Here is an 18,708-nt window from a genome sequence, read left to right as displayed (position 1 = left end):
ATATGACCCCTTTCGACCTTCTGATCTTGAATCTCATATGCTGTATGGCTTTAAAAAGTACTTCTATAATGAAGTTTCATTTAGTGCTTGGCTTTAACAAAGAAGGTTTGCTATTTCAGCGGATGATATCATCTGAGCAAAGAAAACCATTTATCTAAATGTTAACTTTCAAATATTTCTGGTATCTTACTGCCTTAAATACATATAACACTTCATGGAATACATTTATTGGGTATAGTATAGTACATTTATCGATTTACTAAGTTATAGTGCTTTGCTATTGCTCCCACTTAAAAAGCACTTGTGAGGTGCGCAACCCTGACCTTAACTTCTGCCAACAAGTTGATCACTTTCGCCTGGCCAACAACTGCGATGGCACACTTTCGCACAGATATGAAATCGCAAGTGGAGGAGGCGAGCGGAGTTGAGCGGAATTACACAATATTCGAGCGGCAATTTGACTAAAAGTAATCACGTATTCGACGCCTCGCAATTACATAACCGCAGTGCGTTGAAAATAAACGCCCACAGACGCGAAATCTTCGACGAAGAAGTGCAGACTCAACGCAACTCGAATTGTCTGAACTCCCCCCTATACCCCTTTTTTTATACTTTTTGCTAAATGGGTAATGGGTACCACTGCTGCCACTGCTCTTTCTGCACCACAAACGTGACTGGCAAACAATTTTTGGTTTCATCGCCGCGGCAAAAGCCACAGAAACCCATCGAGAGATTGCGATTGAGTCGGCACTTTGGGATAGGGTTTTAGTGGGGAAACCCGCATGGCATCCCATACCCATGCCATTCCATCCCAGAGTTTTGTTTATGAATTTAACGAAGGGAAATATTTATTTTGGCCATGCACGTTGCGCTGAACAAATTATAAAATCTCGTGCGGCGCGCGCTCATAAATCACAACAGCATTTACGTGCATCTCTTTTTCGGCATCGAGATCGGGAATTAATTGCCCGACATTTGGTGGCGTTTAAACGGGCGATTGGTGATTTTAAATATGTATGTAAGCCGAGACATTCCTCGCGAGTTTTCCTTGGAAAAATAGTTCAAAACGCTGGCCTTCCGCCCACCGACGAACCAATATTCGAGGGGCATTTCTGCGCCAAGTCTATTTCGATCGACAGCCCCTGCAGACAGACGTCAATGCCAAAGTCACAAATATCAAAAAAATATATATATATGTGATTGGCGAAAGCGAAAGGTAGGGCGGCATCTCAATGAAAATTACTTTGCCTTAACCCCTGCTGACCAAACTGCAGCTCCAATTACCCCAAAAACGAGAAGAAAATAAAAGTATAAAACAGCCGTGTGCGTCCGTCACCGAAATAGTTGCCTCGGCCAAATGAATTATATACATTTCTGATGTATTTTTAAAAGAAGAATCCGCCTGTGACACTTGCCTCTGTCCATTACGAAGGCTGACAAATTGTTTGTTGAAACGGGGTGAAATGCAAATGCTAAGCATTTTATTTAGTCTTTGATTAATTCATATCCAACAGATACTTGTTAGCTTGCCAACCGAACGGGCGGGCGGCCAGGGGTCTTAACAAATTCATTCGGGTGTGTTCGCACAATGTTCCCAGCATCCAGGAGTCGAGGTGGAATCGAGCAGCCGAGAAGGAATCGAGGAGCCGAGGAGCCGGGCACTTTGTCAGCCCTAATTGCAGCACTTTGTAAACTGTCACCAGGGCAGGCCGTTCAAATGGGGCGGGGCAGCAACAAGTGTGTCTCCTCCTGGAGTCCCCATTTTTTGATGGAGAATTATGGCCGACCGTCCTTTGTGTCGACTTTATCTGCCAGTTTCAATCTGCCGCCTGTTATTAGGCCAAGTGAATAGGGGATATATGCATGCGAGATATGCTCTCCAATCATCCGAATGAGGAAAAATTTGCATTTCGCAATTGCATTTCGCTTAATCGCATTTTGTTAACCCATTAAAGCCCACCAATTATGCACAAAAGGTAATTACAAACAAAAAAAAAGGGGGAAAAACAAAGAGACAATGAAAATAGTTTTCAATTAATTTCATTTTGTTCATTAATGTTAAATCAAATGGCAAATCCATTCGCTGTCCGTCTGTTTCTGCAGTTTTCAGTCCGATAATCTTATTGACTGCATAATGCGTTCGGTCGATTGGATAGAACATATGTACATATGGTAGATATCTGCGAGGAGTGTCTTTAAAAATGACTACTTCTAAAATGAATGGTTCGATTTTTGGGCGAGGATTAAATTAAATTACCGCACAAACAGCAGCAGATTGACAAGCCTATTAAATTGTCATTATATATGCCACACACAATTTGTAGACAAATTGAAGAGGGCGATGGAGATGGGCGACTGATTGAGGGCTTTGTTCGGCGCACTTTGTGCGGCTAATTAAATAAATGCGTTGATAATTACGCTTTATTAGCTCAAAACAACTAATATGGCATTAACTATTCCAGTGACAGATTTAAAATTGCATTATTTTCACTACTTTTTTTCCCCCAGCTAATGCATTTTTTTGTTTAGCTGTTATTTGTTCAATCGCCAAAGCCGTCAGTGCTTTATGCCGGGAGTTTAATTTATGGGATTTGCTTTTTTGATTGTTTCTATTATATTTAATTACATTTTGCGCTGGCAAATAATGTGATATTTTGCATTATTAATGGTGGCATTTATTGGCCATTGCCCTTAACAATCCCGCTTTTAAATCCGTTTACTTATCGATATCGAGACGGATAAAAGAGATAACTAAGAGCGGCAGTATTTGTATCTTTTGGATTTGCCCAAAAGCTTCTGTTCTAAAATTTGTTCGGCTTCAGCTTTAAACGCCGGTTTTTGACACACAATTTAATAAATATTTACCTGTCAAATATTTCATATGTCTATGTTGATTTACTCGAAAATCCTCCGAAAATAGGTGAACGCATGGAAATTGAATTTTTGGCTGACCGAAACGGCCATCGAACTATAATATCTCTGATTAAAATTTGCATTCGCATTGCATCTCACGTTTCTCATAGAAAGCATTCGGGAAATATTAATCAATTTTGTGCACAGCCATCGCACAATTATAAATCCCGTATCCAAGCAATCAAATTGCCGCATAAGCTCCCCCATTCGCCAGGGTATGCTGTGTGTTTGTATCTGCAGAATTTACATATTTTATTTGTGTAAATTTATGCAACTAAAGGCAAATATTTGAAATTGCCAATTGAGAAAAAATGTCGATAAAAATTGCTCTGAATTAATACGCACATATGTAACCATAAATATTCGATTTATATAATGGAATAAGAGTTTTTGGTTTATTAACGTGGGGTATTCCATTGTGGTATTGAACTTTTTGGCACCAAAAAAATGCGACTGCAATCGTATCTGTACCTGTGTATCTGTATCTGTATCTGTGGGTGAGCGGGAGAGTTTTCCATGGCCGGCGGAAAATTGCCACATTCAATGTCACTTGCACATCACTCTCTTTTTCTCTCGCACTTGAAAAGCAAAGAAAATAATCACAAAAGAAACGGCAAGAATGCATGCAAAGTGTCACTTTTGTCAGCTTTTCCCTCGCTTCTTGTTTTGCCATTGCGCCTAGTGCAAAAATATTAAAAATATCATACAAGCACACACGCAGCACAAAGAGAAAAACTTTTCCCCTCCTGTTGTTTTTCCTCATTTTTTTTTTCCTACCACACGTTTTTTTTTTTTTCAAATACTCAAGTGTTTTGATGCACTGACAGTTGCAGACGTGTGCTGGTGTGAGTGTGATTGTGAGTGAAAAACTTTTTTAGCTTTCAGCGCTTGATAAGCGCCGCGAGAAAATATAACAAAAAATACAGAATACGAGGGGAAAACGTGAAAAAAAAGGAAAAAGTCGAGTCGTCGAGCCGTTGAGTTACGCCCATTTAGCACGCGCATTGCATTAGACAGACTGAAGAGCAACAGCGTCGTCATCATCAGCGGGGGATCGCGGGGCGGGCTTTTCCCGGTGGAGGGGGCGGGTCTTCCAGGCGGGAGGAAAACATGTCCTGTTAGCCGCAAGCACGAGCGCACACATGACGTCACGTCACGTCACATTGCATCAGTGCGGCACCGCTTAGGTGATAGGTTAAGCGACTAGAGGATACCCCGTAGCGCCATTAATATGGAGAGTAAGCTACTCTACCTTAAATATATAAACTATAATACTGTATAATTCGATTATAACTCAATAGGTATATAAAAGTGCATTTAATTCCATGCCATTGTGCTTTTTACACGAAATTTAATACTTTACTGCAAATCAATAGATATTTGATTTAAATGTATACCATCAAAATGTTCTTTTATTTTTAGAAAAATCTTTTTTGAAAGCTATAAATTATACAACCGAACACTATCTTGCATGTTTATATAGAAACTATAGCAAAGATACCTTAAGTATATTAAATATATATACAAAGTTTGTATTTAATTCATAAAAGCTATTCTTTTAAATACATATTTGTGTATCCACACCTTCGACCTCTTTGCTCAAAAACTATCCAATTAATGGTTGATCCCCACCTCGGTCCCCACCCGCTAATCCGATACGCCCGAGCTGGGGGCTGTCTGAAAGGTATTCAGAAATCACTCGGCCCCAGGCAGAATTTCTACTACTCGCCAGTTTCCCCGCACCCATTCGAATGCCCCCCCTGCATTTCCCCAACGGCAACTTCAGTTTCACTCAGCAAAGTTTAGTTTTGGCCCGGCCAACAAAAGCGCGTCTGTGGAAAAAGCCAAACAACGACAAAAAGAAAAAAACGCCAAAAAAGAAGAACTTGAAGAGTTAGAGAGCGGGGGAGCCACGAAAAGAAAAAAAAATAAAGACGAAAAAACGTTGAGCACTTTGAAGTGTACGTGAAATTTGCATAAATGCGAAATCAACGCGTTCACTACTTGGCGCTGCCCTCCGCTTCGATTCCCCGGAGGAACTACCAAGCACTTTGCCACACATATGGATATGGATGTGGATACGGGGACGTGGGGATGCTGGGATACAGGGATACAGGGATGTGGAGGCATGGCATGGCATTTGCATGGCTTGTTATTCCCCGACAGATGGGTCTGCTGACTGCGTTTTTCCACTCCTAATTTCAACCAACTTCTGCCAGTTAGTGGGTGAATATGTCGCTCCGGCTTCACTTTTGTTTGGCCCAAAGAGCCAGCACATCAACAGCAGAAGCAGAAGCAGCAACAGCAGGAGCAGCAAGATCTTTGAAGTAGTTTTCTTGGGCCTCGACCGACCACTTGACAGCCGGCAGTCAAATGGGAAATGGTATGTGGAAAATGGAAAATGGGATATGGGAAATGGAAAAAGCTGTTGCTGCCGCACTCGAGTGGCTTTTAATGAGCTGTTCCCTTATGCAGTTTATTAACGTGTTGAAATGGCCAGCTAACCAAATGCACAATGTTTGTCTGATTCCCGATTTGTTTAGAGTCTGCCGCACGTAATTAGTTGGCTCATTACAGATTGAAGCTGTTCCGCTTGATAAACAGATATGCCAGAATAAACATCACACCAGCATCTATGTTTCAAAAGCGATTCCAATTTCGATTGGTGCTGCACGGTGTTAGGAAAGGCATTTGGAATTTGAGGAGAGTTGTTAAAATATACGAAAATTTAAGAAAAATAATTCAATGGGATTATTTGCGTAGAATAAACAAGAAAATAAAAGCATGGTCGAATATCTTAGGTTGAGAAGCTTGTGAGTTTCTTTGCTTTTCTACTTCTAGCTATTTTCGCGCAGTGCATTTTAAAGCAGCGTGCGAAACGGCCAAATCGAATTGTCGACCCCAAAAACCCCTGCTCCACCATTCCGCTTCGCTTTTTCCCGTACTATGCCCACCATAGCCACCATGACATCATCTGTGGCAGGCAGCAGCAGCATCATCATGATCACCACCATGGCCATCATCGCCATCGCCATCGACTTTGACTGCTGATGGTTCCAGTTTGGCTTCGGTTTCGCCGTTTTTTCGCCGTTGTCTGCTTTCTACTCCACTCCACTCTCTGTTATTATTCTGGCTTTTATGGCGGGGGCCAAACTGCCAACTGCCAACTGCTAATGATGCTGTGTGCTCTGAAATCAATTTGATTCCTGCTCACTTTCTGCCTGGCAATGGGGTAATGGCAACTCATGAGCTGGCCGTGATTCCCATTATGCGGCTCTTTCGGCGACAGGAAATCGGCTTACAGTGCCACGCAGAAGAACTCTTATAAATTTGGGATATTTTACAGTTTTTGCATACCAACGAGCAAACAAAACGAACACCACGCCCTCCGCTCGTTCCGCGCAAAATGTTGGCCATAAATCTTTGGAATTACCGCATGCAAATTGATTTGTTGCTCTCACCCCGAATCAAATGCAAACTGCACTTCAACGGGGGGAGGGGAGCAAAAGAGTGGGGATCACATGGCAGGGGGGAGGGAGGCCACCATGAGCGGCCCATAAATAAATTGTAATTTGCCAATTGTGTGTGTAAAAGTTATTAGCGATAACTCGTTTTTTGACACTGCCACAGCAATGGTTTAGTGTTTGCTCTCAATACCGACGTTTTACTGTACCCGGAAGCGGACTACATCGGTACGTGTCCCCACGGCTTTTCCTACCTCCCCGCACCCAACGAGCCCCCCTACCTTAGGAAACTCACCCATCCATCCACTGGCATTTGGTTATTAGTCATAAAGCTGCAATGGGATTGCCAACTGGACAACTTTGTTAATGATACATGGTTGACCAAGTTTGGATTTTGCTGGCGCTCGTTGTTGTTTGTGTGGCGTCAAGTTGATAAGTTGCTGGAGCAACTTGCCTGTTTGAGGATCAAATAATTTGTTTACAAATTGCTTGCATATGGAAAGTTTGCGCCGCAGTTTGCCCAAGGCCGACCTAAAGTCCAAGAAGTGGGTCAGCTCCCCTGGCAGGATGAAGACGGAAAGGGTTTCAAGAAAAAGGAGCAACCTAATCCTGGGCCAAGCAAATTTCACCATTTGTTACAAGCTTCTCGAGTGGGTCTAAAATAAAAGTTTGTCAAAGAGATAATGTATGGTAGGGAAAGTAAAATTGATATTGCCATAAGACAACCAGATAATATTACGAACTGCTACAACAGAAGCAAGTCTTTGAACTAGGAATATAAAAGAGGTTTAAGGATTTTTAGAAACAATAAAAAAATATGAGGAATATAAGGCTTAATTGTTTTCTAACAGAAACCACCATGTGAAAACTTAAGTACCAAAAAGGTAGGAAAACTTTGGCAATTTAATCTTTCAGTGTGCCGAATCGTCGATTACGTTTTGTCAGCCGCATAGCATCCTTGTGGCAAGAGCATTTGAGCCAGTAATTAGCCAGGACTCCAAACGGTGCCTTTCGCACCGGAACTACCAGGATTCCCTCCTTTTCCCATCGTTGCCCTTTAAAACTGGAGGGAAGCGTTGGTGTTTGCCTTCTCGTGTTGTTGCGCTTTTGGCCTCTTTCAGTCTGGCACTTTGAATCCGTGGAAGAGTTGGCCGCCTCCGCCTCTACGCCGATCCACTTCACTCTACTCCACTCCGTATTTGTTTAATATTTTAATTAAATTATTCCCGTGCATGTGCAGTTGGTTTGCCGGGGCGTCTAATGGCCCAACTTCATGGCGTACAAAGTATTTACATGCAAATGCCGTCAACGTGTTACGGCCTGTGCTCTTGGCCCCCTTACGCTTCTTGGCGGGAATTCGAGCCGGAAACCTGAATCCTGCAACCTGGACTCGAGATGGAGCCATTACCACCCGCACTTAACGTTAATTAAACTGCTGTGTGTGCTAAAATGTCTCTTTTCCATATGTGTGCGGATATCCCAGCTCCTCCGCCCCCTTGGAATACCCATTCCCCACCGCCAGCTGCTGTCGTTTTAATAGCTTAATGTAGTTACTTCCACTTTGAGTGTCTTCGGTGGGAAGAGAAAGGGAGCGAGCGAGAGAGGGCAGTTGCGGAGTGAAAGAGACGAAACGAACACGGGGCAAATGTGTCTTTGCTAATAAAAAACACAACACTCAGCAAAATTGTTATGCAGCAAACTAAATCAACAGACTCCCATGTCCCGCCCACTTTTCCATTTTCGCCTGACCCCTTTTCTTTTCCCACCCCCTCCTGTGACGCACGTACAAATTACATAGCTATGACGGGGAAAAAAATGTGCGGCAGGACATGGAGTAGGACAGGACGAAAGGGCGGCATGGTGGGGGGATGGAGGTAGTTGAGTACGGACGCACAGCAAGATGGGAACCAGTGTAAGCCACACTTACAACACGGCTCCATGTGCCGTTCGGGGTGCGCTTACTTACAGCACTCACTGTGGCCAGGACGAGGGATGCAGCGGGTCCTTCGAAGTCCTAGCGCTACACTGAGTCTCCTTTCCGGGGTGTGAGTTTCTGTGTGTGCAAAAAAGGCGATATCTAACAAAGTTTAACTCGTTTTATGTCCAGCACCCTGCAGAAATGGCAGGCAATTGTGATATGATGGAATTTATCGAAAGTTTGGTGGACACCAAACATTTATTGTGTGATATTCTTTAAAAGAAAAACGTCGGAAATACAACATATAATACATTTAAGTGCCTGTCCAGCTCCTTATGTTAGATGTAAGTTTGAGAGTTATATAACAAAGATATCTGCTCATGTTCTGTGCGCCTAAGTCCCCAGGATATCGCCCAGTTCGATCCTGCCCCTCAACTACTCTCCTGACTGCCTGCTGCATTCAGTCAGCCGAATATGTTGGCTCAGTTTGGCACACAAAACGACGCAGCAGCTTTTCCGCATGCAGCTGCATCTGGCAACCGGTTGTGGGTGGCACAAAAGTGGGGCAGGCCCGCTATAGGGATTCCATGATTCGGGCTGGTAGGCAGGGGGTGGGGGGGTAACCAGGGAAGGTATGTGAAGAGTCGTCTGACTGTTGGCAGGATTAGCCTGGACATGCCTGAATAATGTCTTTATTAGTGGCCTAAAAGGAGCAATCCGCACTCGTCTGTTTGCGTTGTTTTTCGTTGGTTTCGTGTGCGTCGGGGTTTTGATTTCATTAATTAGTCGCCTACGTGATATCAAGTATACGCCATGTTATCATGATTATTACTTCTCGTTTCGTTACAGTCAGCGCTAAAAGAAGATGGCCCAACCACAGCTGCTGCAAGTCAAATTGTCACGTTTCGATGCCCAGCCCTGGGGATTCCGCCTTCAGGGGGGCACGGACTTCGCCCAGCCCCTGCTGGTGCAAAAGGTAAGTGCGGGGTAACTTGCCCCACCCACTTATATGAATACATATACGCTTGCATTTCCCAACTGGCCGGCGAGTAAACATGTGGGAAAATCAGAAACAATTCGCTTATCGGGCGATTGACAAATGGAATTTGCGTGTTCGGAAACGCTCTCCGAAAAATGAAATTAAATTTACGCTGGCAACAAACGCGAGAAGCGAATATTAGTGGCCAGTTAATTTATTTATGTGTTTAAGTGCTTGCTGGTCTTCTTTTTTTTTATGTTTTCATGTTAAAAATAAATCCGTTGATATAAGTTTCACTTTTTGTGGTGGCGTTTCCGTGCGATTTTTGCGCACGTTACCCAAAACAAATAAAAGTCGTATTTTTCCCAATTTTCAACAAATTTCCCCTCTCCATACAGCATATATACAACTATACAGACACTCTCCGGTACATAAAAACACACAAATGTATACAGCATTCACACAGACAGGGACCAAACTAAAAATTTGTTAAACATTCATAACAGATCTCGAAACATTTTACATTTGTGGCGACACGCAACAACAAAATTTGCTAAATCATTTTGACAACTTTATGAGCGCTTGTGGCGCGAAAATGTCGAAGGACTAAATGAATACGCCTAGTTCTATATTGATGTGCAGTGCGATTCGAAACTGTAAGGCTGTAATTAATTAATGCGATTTTAATGGATACAGTTTCCATTTGGCAAAAAGTTATATACTTTGCAAGAACTGTACTTCTATCTAATCTAATTGTTGTTGGCTCCGTTTAACGATAATATCGCTGAGAGTAACAAGCCCAACTCTTGATAAAGTAAGACATGAGCTAATATTTTAGTTAATCAAGTGGAAATGATATTCCCGAGACTTCGAAATGAAACAAATTGTGAATCATATAGCAAGGCCAAGCTGGCGACTTCGTTTGTGACACAAACTCACTCTGATAAGAACCTTTGTTTGTGTGCGAGTCTAATCGGAAGCTTAACATCAGTTGAATTCTTATATGCTCGCATAAAGTCATAAAGAGAATTGCTTTACTTATTGGGACCAAAACAATGCCCCAATAATTCGGAATTATTGATTTGGGGCTTGATAGCTGAGGCAAAGTCCCCTGAAAAGAATTTGTAAATATTGTTGTTCGTTCGAAAATAACACGAATTCTGGTGCGCTCTTTTTATCTGTTTGTTTTCGGCTTCGAGTGGGCGGTACGTGGGGGTGGGCGTGGCCAGCGCTAAATGCGCAATTTCTATTTAAACAGCTGTGGATTTGTGTCAATGCTATGCGGCTTCTCTCTTTTCCGAGCTGCACTGGGCTATTTAAAACAGAAAATAAATAAAACATCACACAGCCAGTGCGGATTATCACGGAATTGAGCTGTTTCGATTAATTTAAATGGGCTAAACTCGAGCGCTTCTGTCAATTAACAATTATCAACGCAGCCACTTGAAACAATGTTGGCCAAAAGTGCAACAGGACTGGCATTTAATGGCTGTGAAAAAAGGACTAAGCAAATTGGTTTGAAATTTATGCGAAAATCATCCAGCATGCACAATTTGAAATGGAAATCTTGATGGACTACACAACGAAAAATAAAGCCAACTAAATCTCAATCATTTGTTGGCCACTCTCTCGTTTTTCCGCCCATAAATTCTAGCCAAGATGAGTTGAGCACCTCGCGGCGGAGCGACATCTCCTGGCTGGATGCCTTTTGCCTTTCGAACACTTCAAGCCCAATTGAATTTGGAATGGCGCACTTAAGCCGCATCCTCGTCCGCAGGATTTTGCGTAAAAACTTTGCTCGTAATGAGCCACACAGGAAGAAACGTCATCCGCATCTAGTATGTATGCATAAAAAGTTTAACTTTAATTAGTTATATTTATATAGTTCAAGCGAAACCCTAACTTATATCCAATGAAAAGGGATTTGTCTTCTTCTGTGTACCACTACATATAACACACCATTCATGATATTTTGAGAAAGCTAATGAAATCCCAAGTATACGTTACATAGATCATTTTGCCCGTGAAAGAATGCCATGCTGATGAAACGTTGCTAGGCTATTTTTCGCCGTGCCGAGCTGAGCTCCTTGGCTGCCAGGACACAAGCTGTGCAGCGGAACTAAGTCCCGAACGAACTCGAATGAACTGCGCCACTCTGCCCAACTGAGCACTGGCAGTCGAGGGCTCTTCTACCTTGACAACGAATCATCATCTTAGTCATCGTCAGCATCCAATCATGTCAGCTTCCTGGCTCTTGAGCCAGTGCCAAACAAATTGGTCTCCTTTAAATGCTGCCGCAACTCATCAGGATGCAACACATGACATGGCCAGGAGTGAATCTACCACCGCTTTCATCGAGCAACAAAAACTGCTGGTTCGGAGTTGGTTGGCATAAAAATAAGCTACTGAGCTGCTTAAATCGGATTAATTTATGATTTCTCGCAGCGAGTTTCTGTGTTCAGTTCTCGCACCCCGTATACAGTATAAAGTCCTTTCCCTGTTGCTTCCCTGGTTGTCCGGAAGTCCTGCGCCCTATGTCCTGCATCCTGTGTGTGTTATAAGCCTTATGCCCACGGATTTTCGCCCACTCTCTCATAGAAGCCACGTTTATATATTTCATTATCAAGTGCAGGGTTCGTTTTGGGGCCACAAAAAGCGTCGCACAAAAGGCCAAAGTCAAATAAAAGCGAAAGCCAAGCAGCGCACGAATAATGGACCAAATAAGTAATACAAGAGCGCAAATTCGGTTGACTACAAATTTCCGGCTTTCTGACCAAAGCCCTCGGTCCACATACCATATCATAACAACCAAAGAGATAAAAAAAAGCGCCAGTGTCGGCTATTAGCCAACTTAAAGTCTAGACAACCACGGGAACACTGGAGAGGACAGTGCATAACAAGCTACTGACGGCATCCAAGGCAACCGACGTGGCCGCCAGTCCCACACACATGATCCTCCAGCCCAGTATCCTTTTCCCGCCGAACTCCGCGTTTCGCTCATGCAAATCCGCTCATGACTCGCCTTTTTCGCTGCCCTTGCAAAAGGTATATCTGTTTTATTCCTTTAAGTTACTATATATAACACTCAGAACATTAACTTTGCTGTCTCGGGTGCGCTTCGTCACTACGTTAAATTTCGCCAGCAGTGAAATCCTGGACTTGCTAAAAACCCTCAAGTGATATATAGATTTTATAAATACATAAGTACGTATTAAAAACAATCAACAAAAATCGTTTAGCCAGTTTGTGATTGTCTTGACATTTAATCGCTCATGAATGGAACTTCCTTTTTCGAGAAAGTGTATTCAAAACAGTTGACCTTCCGCTCGAGATTTTTTCTGCTTTCGGTTCGTTTCGGTTCAGTTTCTGTTGTGTTTTTGCTCGTTTTAAGCTTGTTTGTTTGCCTTCCCCGGTTGGCCATTAATTATTTGACTCCTGTCTGGGGGCAGCCTTTGTGTTGGTAGCCGTGTTTGCCTTTGTCTTTGACTCAAACGGAGGACTTTTCATAACTCGCAACTGCTCTTTCATTTCGATGTATATTAGTGCCGTTTGCCATGTTCTACTCATTTTTTGGCGTACCTGTCGAAACAGGGTATCAACTGTTTGCTTTTGTAAATTCTCAAGGTCTTCGTTCTTAGTGATTTATGCAAGAGAAATAATAGAGGCAAATTTCCTTTGCTTTGATTACGGGCTCTTGTGTAATTGAATCAGGCGGAGGCGACACCCTGCTGTGGTCTCCACTCTCGATTCTTGACTCTCGATTGCAGTTTGCAGCTTGCAGCTGCTGATTGAACTTGCACTTTTCTCGACCACATCGTCAACAGATGAGGGGCGAAAGTGGGGAAAGTGCATCTCGGTCTGCGGTTGCTTTCAATGCACTCGGACATTTTATTAATTGAACAATGCCTCAAGAGCAACTGTTGTGCCAGCTTATTCGAAGCCGAGACATGAAAATTGCATTTGTGCACTTGGCAGGCAATGTAACATTGTTTCAGAAAGTTACCTTGGTTTTGACCATGCCCAGGAACCACAGAAGTGTGCTGATTATGGGGCCATAAGCCGCACCTGATCCAAAGGCTTTTGACTTGAGTCGCCGGCTAATTCCACACCAATTGCCAGAACAACGTTAATTGAATTAATAAAGAGATAGTCGGCCGTTGGGGTAAGCAACTTCTCTCGATGCATTGCTGATTTCCCGTGATTCATCTCTGTCAGTCGCCAAAAGGCGTAATTGATAAAAGTTAAGCCAGCGAAACAAAAAGGATAACCAGACAGTGATTAAGTGCCTGGCTGCGTCAGCGCCGCATTTGATTGATTATCAATTTTACCGGGCCCGCTTTAACGGACCCATGACTACTGACTCCGCACTGGACGCCATGGACATTGGTGCATGCCACTGCCACTGAAAGTGCAGTGCATTGCCAATTTAAGAGTGCTGAAATTTATTGAACGAACCCCATATACCCATAAACCTGGCTGCTTCCTCCGGTAGCCCCCATATCCACTTCCGCTCCAGGGAATCGAGTGGCACTTCCGTTTTGTTTGAAGGGAGTTCGTGGGGATATGAGTTCGTGAGCCAAGTCAGATCATTTTGTATCAAATGTTATTTACATTTTTGTGGGTTCAGTGATCCTCTAACTTTTGTTAGGTCATCAATCTATAAATATATTAACTACTATCTTAATAGTGTTTAAATCGCTTCACCTCTTTAATTGCATGTTGCACTTTTATAGATCACTGGCAATGTCTATTTCTACCTTGCGTCATATCATTTTATACATGCACTTCAGTAGTGATTAGCTATAAATTCATTTTACAATAAAGCTTGGTATCAAAAATTTAATCTTTATAGTCTAGCCAAATTGGGTGCTATATAATTGCACTTATTCGGTGGCTTAATAATGATTAGCAACTTGAATTACTGTGATTCGTGTTTGGACTCCGCATTTTCATCCGCCTCACGTGCTCATCTCTCGTGTGGTCAGGTAGTTGGGAGTATCTTTAGTCCCTTTAAGTTCACTTGCACTTCATTGCACAAATTCTCTGGCTGATGTTGCATGCTCCAGCTACCTTGCCGCAGAATAGAGAAGATGGAGGAGCAGGAGGTGGAGGAGAAGTAGAAGGAGTAGGCCAGGCGGGAGTCGAAGCACGTCTTATTTAGATTTATCCTGCCTGCTACGCTTCAGTTGAGTTGTCGAATTCGTGCCTGCTGGTGTGCGCCTGTATCTGCCGGTTTCCCTGCTCCTTGCCTTTTCTGTGATATCTCTTTCGGGTTGCTGGCTATATCTTTAATATATTATTGAATATTTTGTGGCCTGGACCGGAAATTGTACTAATGTCTAGCCAGTGCGAGCCACATCCTGCATCCTGCAGCCCACATGCAAAAGTCACATAAATTTCGGCTCCTTTCTGCTGCAGACTCCCATTCTCCTTGTGGCCTAATCCTTGCGCTCAGCATCGCTTCGCCGATTGTTGTTCCGACTGCACAAGAAAAGTATCCCGCATAAGAAAAGTTTGCCGCTGCTTGCGTCCGCATCCCGCTCCTCAACCCCCTTCATCCCATAGTGCTATCTCTCGCTGTTGTCCTTGCTTTTAAGTTGCATGTCAGCGAGCATAAATCCTTCAGTGGAAAATGCTCGCTTCGCTGCATCTGGAGCACACACACATCCCGACATTTAGCCTGGGCTCCCAGTTATCGCAGAGCTGTAAGCGGAGAAATTATTGGCCAAGCTCAACGCGCTGCATTATGTGCGCCATAAATATTTATAACTTCTAAGCGGAAAGAGCAAACGCTTAAAGCGGAATCGATTTTGGTCTGCTTCTGGAGTGCCACGGACTGGAGCGGCCACTCTTGAAGGCCCCGATTAGTCAGCTAATGGTAATGCTTGACGGCCTCTTGTTACCTGCATGGAAACGATTGGGAATGATTCACTTCAGGTAGCCTTTGTCTTTGTTTCTGTCCTCCAGTCTTCAAATTAATGCCTCTGAGTCACTCCTGCAGCGCGGACTTTGATTCGTCATATAAGAATGGATATTGTACGACATTCCAAATCGATTCATGAAAACGTTTACTATTTTTAGTATAGTTTAACAGCATCTTCCGATAGTTGGTAAAGTTCGTAGACGATTCCTTACATTGTTTATGCTGCGTTCTACGCTTTTATCTTGCCGAGTTGCTCTCGAGAGTCTGTGATTTAATTGTTGCTTAGTGGATTTTCACAGCATCAGCGCTGGATAAGGGCAAACCAAGCGGAAACGGAAATTGCGCGCAGCGCACACTTATCTCTGGCCCTGGTGCTCCACTCGCACTCCCGGTGCTCCTGGATATCTCACTTCCTGTGCGTGTCCGTGTGCTTGAAAAGGATGTGCCCGGCGCAAATTGCGTGCTGCGGCGTAATCGAAATAAATTATGAGCCGCACTTACATTGCGGCTGGCTCTCGGGAGCCGTGAGATCCGGATTGAGGGCTTTTAGCACTCCAAGCGGCATTTGTTTGGCTTTAATTGGCGACCGGCTTAGGCGGCGACAGGAGAAGTTTGTCCGGCAATTAGCGGCAGGTAATGGCTCCGCCGACATATGCTATTATTCGGGTTATTACTTTATTCCAACCTATTATTCCCGTCCATGTGGCCCCGGCGGGCAAACGCATTTGCCGTAAATATATGTCATTGATTTGCAGTTAAGGAGATGGAGCTCCGGATCGATGTCATCCCCCTGGCAGCCATTACGCATCAGTGTCCTTCGAAGCTGACTCTCCATCTTCGTGTCGTGTCCTCAGGCGCCTTGGGGCCATGATATATTATGGCCTGTCGCCTTGTCTTGTTTATTTGCCGCACTTTGGGGGAAAGTGCGGGAAATGGGATGCTTCTTTTTTTTATTGTTATGACGCATATCTGCTCGGAGAAATTGAGACGCTCTTGATTTCCTGGTGATTTATTGTCCATCCAAATTGATTGAATATTTACTAAACGTCTACGGCATCGCCGGCTAAATGGTTTACAGCTGCGCCTGCTCTCCATCGATCCCCAATCGAAATCGATTGGCGAGAAGTCAGCAAAAAAGTCAATTTTGTTAATCAACACGAACGACTTAATCCAAATTGAATGAACTCGAACCTGGGAGCGGTGCCAAAGCGGATCAGCCGCTACACATCATCCGGGCCAAATGCGAAAAATAAAAGCGGGCGCAAATTTACACATTTTTCGCATTTCTGCACCAGATTCCGCCCCGTTTTTCCTCCGAATTTTCCTCCGTTTTTCAGCTACGAAACATTTGCCAATAAGTGACTGAAGCGACCGAACTGAACCAAACCATACCAAACCGAACCGAACCGAAACAAATCGGCTCAAGGCTCAGGGCTCAACGAGCTCAGGTGAGAGTTTGCAGGCCTAAAAAAGCGAAAATTGAAAAACGCAGCTGCCAGGGCCATAATAAAGCCCCCAAACACGCAGCAAAAACCGAGAAAAGGGGAGTCAGCTGCGGCCACTGAACTTCAGAATACTCTAGGCAGGTTGTAAATATAGTAAATCAATTTGGGGGAATATATTTAACTTAATAGTGATGAAGCCAGTGGCAAAAATATAATGACATATCAACAGTTGGCTCTAGAAACCATAAAATAGATTGGAATTCAATACTTAAGATTAAATAATGTTAATCTGTATAGTAGCAGCATAACTAATGTTTAATCAGATCAACTTGTGATATGCTTCTTAAGATTAAACCTTTTAAGAATACATATTCAAAGCAATGCCGAATTATACAACATAACATTAAAAGATGATGGTTCAGAATCATGCATACAGGTATAAAGTGATCTATTTCTATATTTCTAGATTTCAGATTAGTCCTAAGCTCTGAATTACTCATCATATAATCATTTAAGGGCAAACTCCTCGGAAGATCTTCAGAAAACAAAGCAGATGTAAGAATCGTAATATCCTTCGAAGGAAAGGGCATGTACACACACACACAGTTCCTTTGATAAAGAGAGAGGGAGAGAGAGAATTGCGTTTTGTGGACGGGCCAGTGTGTGTGCGGGTGGGCGTGGCACTGCCCACAGCCAGCTCAGCCACGCTTGAGGTGATAATGTAATAAGCACTTTTTATGACCCTGCCGGATTTAGACCTAAAATTCCACTCAACTCGGAATCCGAAGGGCATTGTTCTGTCTGTAAAGTTCGCTAGATTTTCGACGACCAACAGGCCCATCCGGAATGTTAGACCCCCCAATACGGAATCCCTCCCCACCATCCTCATCCGTTCTACTGTTTTTATTGGACGGCAAGGATTTAGATTCTAGCCTGCAGTTATTTGGGCTCAGCTGAACATATTGTCTCGCCATTTTCCATTTTTTTGGGGGAGCAGGACTCTACTAATTGGTGGCATTCACCATGCTCCAGAAAGGGGGGCTCCAAAGGGTCGTTCGTGCAGGTGCGAAGTACAAGGGCATATGGAAAATATGAAAATTTAAGACTTACCGCCTTTGATTTTGGTTTGTTGCTGGATTTTTGCCTACCTGCGGAGAATGTTTAAAGTTTATACTATATTTAAACACATTAGATGTGCCGTATTACCTGTCTTATCTGCTTCTTTTCTGATCAAATCACTGGTCACACTCACATCAATCACTTCCCGGTTTTGTTTTGAATTACTTGCATTTTACACTCACTATTTTAAGTTAATTGAACAAATATGCACTTATCCATTGAAGATTTGTCAACAAAACAAGATCAGTGATGAGCTTTTCTAATCCTAGCGATGACACGGATTACTGCTCAACTATCGGTTGAGCGCACTGAGCTGATTAAAATGCATGCTAGTAATTAAAAATTGAAATCAAAAAAACACGTTATCTATTTTGAACTAATTTTTGGTAATTGCATTTTCAAATTAGCCAACTGCAATTGCGACACACGCTGCCAAAATTAACTTTTTCACAAGCATCGATTGCCACGCGATGCCTGCTCCCCCCATCGATAAATAATCGATGACTTGACTAATTAGTGCAATTTTCACGTTTCATGTTCGCAAATATTCAGAGTTGTATTTCCACGGGTATTAAATTGAACAAAACCGTGACATATTCCATCGACCAATTGGCCATTAAGTGTACCCATATGGCACAATGTGTTTTTTTTTCGCATTTAAGAGTCTTAAGTGATTAAGCGAGCGAGACGGAGTTGTAAAGGGACATGCATCAAACATACTGTCATTAATATAAAAATGAAATTACCTTGTCCAGCACCAGATGCCATTAAAAAAGGAACGGCAGAAGGAAAAGCGCTCGGACGGGGAAAATAAGGACGAAAGTGTCGCCCACACGGTTGTTTGTTGTTGCTGTGCATCATCAAATTGAAAAATGTCAGCGATAGAGAGGAGGAAAATGGGAAATCAGAGAACAATGCGGCACTGGACAGGTAAAACGCAAAGGTAA

The 18,708-nt window shown here is 43.1% G+C and overlaps 1 protein-coding gene across 24 annotated transcripts in view; it reads left to right on the top strand.

The window, feature by feature from the left end:
* The window catches only part of LOC117138193 (PDZ and LIM domain protein Zasp), a 54,706-nt gene that overhangs the window by 4,356 nt on the left and 31,642 nt on the right, over positions 1–18,708 (top strand). For all 24 annotated transcript variants that reach the window (XM_033300103.1, XM_033300118.1, XM_033300101.1 and 21 more), the window contains exon 2: positions 9,145–9,271. In XM_033300103.1, coding sequence (XP_033155994.1) covers positions 9,161–9,271 — 111 coding nt within the window. In that variant the 5' untranslated portion in view covers positions 9,145–9,160. The remainder of the gene's footprint in view (positions 1–9,144; positions 9,272–18,708) is intronic.

The sequence above is a fragment of the Drosophila mauritiana genome, chromosome 2R (genome assembly GCF_004382145.1).
Source record: "Drosophila mauritiana strain mau12 chromosome 2R, ASM438214v1, whole genome shotgun sequence".
Classification (NCBI taxonomy): Eukaryota; Metazoa; Arthropoda; class Insecta; order Diptera; family Drosophilidae; genus Drosophila; species Drosophila mauritiana.
The sequence above is the reverse complement of the archived record's forward strand: the minus strand, read 5'-3'. Positions and strand labels throughout refer to the sequence as shown.